Source organism: Plasmopara halstedii (genome assembly GCF_900000015.1).
Source record: "Plasmopara halstedii genome assembly, contig: Scaffold_3060, whole genome shotgun sequence".
Classification (NCBI taxonomy): domain Eukaryota; phylum Oomycota; class Peronosporomycetes; order Peronosporales; family Peronosporaceae; genus Plasmopara; species Plasmopara halstedii.
Genome location: NW_020189964.1, coordinates 241,471 through 246,718, shown reverse-complemented (window position 1 = coordinate 246,718; position 5,248 = coordinate 241,471). Strand labels below are relative to the sequence as shown.

Genomic DNA, 5,248 nt, shown 5'->3' with positions numbered 1-5,248 from the left:
ACGCGCATGTTTGCGTCGCGGCTCCGGCCGATGCTGCCGAGCTTCGTGCACCCGCTGCAGACCGGTTTCGTGCCGCGCCGCGAGATGGGGACCGTCGTCGACATCTTCACGGCCGCAAATATCAGCGCCAGAGACGACCCTGAGCTACGACACGCGCTCGTGCTGCTCCTGGACTTCTCGAAGGCGTACGACTCGCTGGCGCGGGACTTCTTGCTTGCCACGCTGCGGCGGCTCGGGGTTCCAGACGCTTTTGTGCTTATCATCAAAGCTCTTCAAAACCGCACGAGAAGCAGGTTCATCGTGAACGGCTACCTGTCGCAGCCGCTCGAGGTAACGTGTGGGATCCGGCAAGGATGCCCGCTGGTACCACTGCTGATAATCTTGGCAGCGGAGCCGCTCTACGAGATCCTCGAGAGCACGCGACACGGAGTTCGGCTCGCGAACATGTCCGCGGCGATGACGGTCAACGTCTGCGGGTATGCCGACGACACTGTTGTGTACGTCAAGTCCCCAGAGAACGTGGCTGAGGTCATGTAGGCTCTAAAGCGGTTCGAAGCGAATGGTCCAGCACGAATCATGGACGACATCCTACTCGCCGAGCACGCGGGCGTGGACGTGTACTTGACTCCGGCACGACGAGACGCGCCGGTTGGGGACTTCAAGATGGCGGACACTATGTGGAAGAGTGGGGCGGCAGTGGTGTGCGGAGTGCACCGCGACCAGATCGACCCGACGAATGCCAGCTTCGTGGCAGCAACGGCGGCGCTGTTTCGGCGATACCTGCTTACTGCGAAATGGGATGGCAACAGCTTGCAGATCGCCGTCGACGACGACGCGATGCTCTCGTTCGCGCGGCTGTCGTGTGGGAGGCGACGGTTGCGCGGACCTTTCTGTCACGAGTGGCTTAACCGTGTGACACTCGACACGCGGCGATGGCTGATCGCTGGCAGGGGGGAGCCTGTGAATATCAGCTTGCTACGGCATGGCGACAAATGGGGCATGCTTCGTGGCCTCCTCAGCTGGACGTGGATGGAGCGCGGTGTGGTCAATTTCGAGCTGAGGCGGGTAGACCAAGAGTGTCGCGCGAAAAATATGATCTTGGGAATGACGATCGCCACTGCCAGCGCATCACGGCTTCGGACCGTGTTTGCCTTCCGACGAGCCAGCGCGAGCCGCGCGTTCAAGGAGGTGTAGCACGCGTCCCAGTTGTCCTTGACCGTACTCCCCTATCCGACGAGCACGCCCAGGTACCTGCATCGCAATCCTTGAGATCGCGACCGCAATGCAGCAGCTGGTCAAGCGCTTTGTCTGGGGCTCGCGTGAAGGTGTACCATCGAGGGCGTGGATGAGCGACGCTCAAGCTGGGCTTTCGGTGTGCGACGGTGAACTCGCTGTACCGCACGTCGCGACGGACCTGCTTGCGATGGCAGCCAACGCAGTAGGCAGGTGGGCAGCAAGAGCGGCTTCTGGCTTGAAGATTAACGCGGCAAAGTCCGTGGCAGTTCCTCTTCACGATGGTGCAGTCATCGACCCAATTCTATTGCACGGTGTCCGGCTGCTGCGACCTGAAGGTGTCTTGATGCGAGGTTAATTTGCGGCTGCTAATCGTAGAGAAAATAGCAAAAACCAATAAACCGCCACGGCTAACAAACGCCCCGATATCTCCTGGAGATGGTCACTTCTGCCATTGAGAACTCGACATGAGGATAATTTATCGCAAGAAAGAGCTTTTGGGGCACGTACCGGCCGCAAAGGGTGAGATCAGGATAATGGAGGCGTGACTGATGGATGACACTGAGGCATTTAACATTGTTGCCCCGGGCGTCGGAATATAACATCCGACCGAGACCTGGTCAGCAACTCGTGCTTTGGAAGCGTGCAAACGGCACCCCATTTTTCACAATCGTTTCAATCTGCACAACCGTTTCGTGATGACTCGTCGACTCCATGAGTTTCAAACAGAGTGGCACTGGCATGGTGAATTATCTAGACGCGTTTAACAAATTGATCGTGGTACTCGAGATGACGAGAGAGTCAGTGGATGAGCCAATACATTGGTGGTACATCTGAGCGGCTTGCCATCGAAGTATGAGCTGCCAATAATTTCACGCTGATGGAGGTCAACCTGTTGAGCAAAGGAAGGAACTGCTGCTAAAAAATCTCGCGCTACAGAAACAACGGGCGGTCCAAGTCCAGACGGGAAAGTCGTCTCAAGAGCTACGCGCCGGAAATGGACGGCGGCTCTAAGTGAAGTTCTTGAACTGTGAACAGATGTGCCACATGATTAGGGATAGCCCGGCTGGAACACATATAAGAGACCATTTTAGCGGAAGCGATGCAGTATTTGCTGTGGTCGAGGATCGATCAGCTGGTCGGCTAGCTGACAGCGGCACGATGTCGCACATGGCCCCTCACCGGAGTGACTTGGTCGATTACAACAGCTGAAAATAGCAGTGAGGTAACGATTACAGATGGCAGAAACCAAGCGTTGGAACATTGGCTAAATAGAAGAAGACCTATATTCATGATGGAGGTGCTGGTTATCCCCTGTTATGACAGACGTTTACTGACAATGCGAAAATTTGCCGAATGTTGGCTAGTTGTGGGATTTCAGCGTGTTCCCGTATCATTTGGGACATCAACTGGGGTATCGCAACTAGGACAAGGATCTGTTAAGTTGGACTGCCAGCGAAAAGAGGCACGATCGGTGCAATGCTCATGAGCCAAAAGTCAGTGTTAGCTATGGCACTATCGCATGGGTCTTTCAGGAGAAGAATTTTTTAGGAAAAAGGTTGCATTCCAGAAACGGTGTGTCTGTGATGAAACAGAACATAATTTCTTGTGTTGTGGCTGAAGGGAGGGCAAGTAAGCATTTTAAGCATTCCCAAGTTGCTCTGTAACGATGACCCATCGCGTATTGTAGCTAATGCGCATGGACGTGATGGGTCCCATAAAACGCTTTTGAGGAAAGACGGTCAGTACATTTTAACGTTTGTAAATACTTTCTCGCTATTCTAGGTAGTACATTTAACGGCGAAGAAGAGTAAAGTTCCCGATAAGATCAAGATTAAAAAAACTGTACAAAATACAATGGTGCGCCCGCATCAAGTGCCTGCGTTCAAATAACGGAACAGACTTTGTAAACAAGACGACTAAAGACTTACCTCAGCGAAACGACATCAAGCACGAACGTACGGTACTATATAAAGTCCTCAACAGAACGAAATAGAGGAGCGAACGAACCGCACGACCATGAAAAAGGCACGGAGCATGCTACACTACAAGTATTTACCGACCTGTTAGCGCGAATAGTCTGTCAGCACTCCAGTGCACCTGATCATGCGTCCAACTGACACGGTAATTCCGATTATAACTCGGTACGAGTTGGGATCTAAGGTGAAGTCTAGGATGGATTCTCCCGGGGATTTTGGGTCTCACACGTTCACACACGTTGATCGTGTGAAGAGGACGAAGTTCGAAACTAAGAGGTTCCAAGTGCATGTTTATTCAGATACCAAAGACACCAATGAATGTTCTTACGATTTTGCTAACAATACGGTATCTGTATCAACTTACACGTTTACAATGTCACTTGTGAAATAGCAAATTCAAATTCGATTTGAGGATTTACTCATGAGTAGATTTCTCTTGTACCAAAGATTCGTTTCGTTTTGTACTTCTTTGAAATGCGGGACTGAAACAATAAGACATATCATTGAAAAAGCATGTTATTCCTGATTGATTCTTTTATTTCGAGGGAGTTGACGGTTGTGTAATAATCCTTCCAAGGAAAAGGTAAGGTTAGATGTGTAGAGGTGAAGGTCTGTTGACCATGTGAGGCCAAAAAAAAACATTTTGATCTCGGCGGTATTAGAGAATGGCTAAGGCTGATTCTTTCAAGAGCTTCATATGGTCAGAAATTCTATCCTCCAGTCTAAGAGTACTCCAAGATTCAAGGAATCCCGTTTGTTCGCTCATACAGTCGAACGCATCGGGATTCTCTGCTCACGATCAATCACATTTAGCAGTTGTTTGTGCTAATGTCAATAGAGCCATGTGCCAATGAGACCGACGTTCGATCGCGGTAATACAAAAAAAACGAAAAATTGTAATTTAGTGAACTTAGAGCGTGGGATTAGTGTAAGGGGGTACACATACCCTGGTAACATGGGGGGTGTTACACCAGATGGGCATGGTGAGACCAAACCCAAACAAGAATACGGTACGGGGCTGGATAGCCAGTAGTAATACTAGATATTACTATAAAAGTTCATAAAAATTTATGCATTTGAAATTAGGCGGCTTTGCCGCAGATAAAAATGTATTAATTAAGTTTCAATAAACCGAAGAGGTAATTAGCCTTGGGTTAAGGCTATAACTACTCTTGGAGTAAGCGGATTGCAATCCGCAAATATCGTACTTGTTCTGAGTATAGAACAAGAGGTCGGTGACCAAACTTACGCTTCCTCAAAGCGCAGAGCTACGGCAGCCCCGCTGCACTTGGTAGTACTTGTAGTCAATCTACAGCTGAGTCCTTTAGACCGATCCTCTGTGAGGATGGAGGAATTTTCCTCTTTGCCCCAGGGCATGCAGAACGGGCTTAAAAAACTGGTGTCCTTGCTTGGCCATGAGGGCGTACAACACCTTGTGACACAAGGCCCCGACGCAATCGGTGCGCGTTTTCACATTACGAAAACGCGCTGCAAGAGCACCTGCAGCAGAAGATGTCTGCTTCATTTGCATCCATGACGCCATCGCCAGTAACGGATGAATTCCCTCGCCCTAAGCTGCTCATGGTGAGCGTTAAGGTCTTCGAGGGGGGAGGAGAATCTCCTGCTTTGGGTGAGAGAGTTCGAGATGGCCATCGCATCCGCCATGCTACAGACCGAGCAACAGCCCGTGGCGCTAGCCATCTCAAAGCTCGGTGGTCGAGCGCGAGAATGAGCACTGACGTGCGGCACTTCGGTCGAAGCTGCGTTTCCTTCCTGGGCGGAGCTAATATGGCAGCTCCAACGAGTGTTCTCGCCGCCTAATCAGGCAAATCGCGTGCGATCGTCTTTCCTTGCCGCCGACAGGGCAACAAGGAATAGGTGGACTTTGTCCAAGAGATGCGCACTCTCATTGCCGGGACGGCAGCAGATCCCCTCCGGAGGCGGTCACAGCGACCTTCTTTATGGAAGGCCTCCGAATGGCGTGGTCAGAATGGAAGTCTTCCGTATGCATCCGTCTTCATTTGAAGAAGCAGTGC

General features: G+C 51.1%; 1 protein-coding gene across 1 annotated transcript; it reads left to right on the top strand.

Annotated features, from left to right (window-relative positions):
* Window positions 1-84: 84 nt before the first annotated feature.
* Window positions 85-1,349, top strand: PHALS_06570 (uncharacterized protein; the record flags this gene model as incomplete). The annotated part of the gene is made up of 4 exons (XM_024719879.1): window positions 85-237; window positions 294-476; window positions 538-912; window positions 951-1,349. 4 exons carry the CDS (start codon window positions 85-87, stop codon window positions 1,347-1,349), a joined length of 1,110 nt encoding a protein of 369 aa, XP_024585134.1.
* Window positions 1,350-5,248: the final 3,899 nt, after the last annotated feature.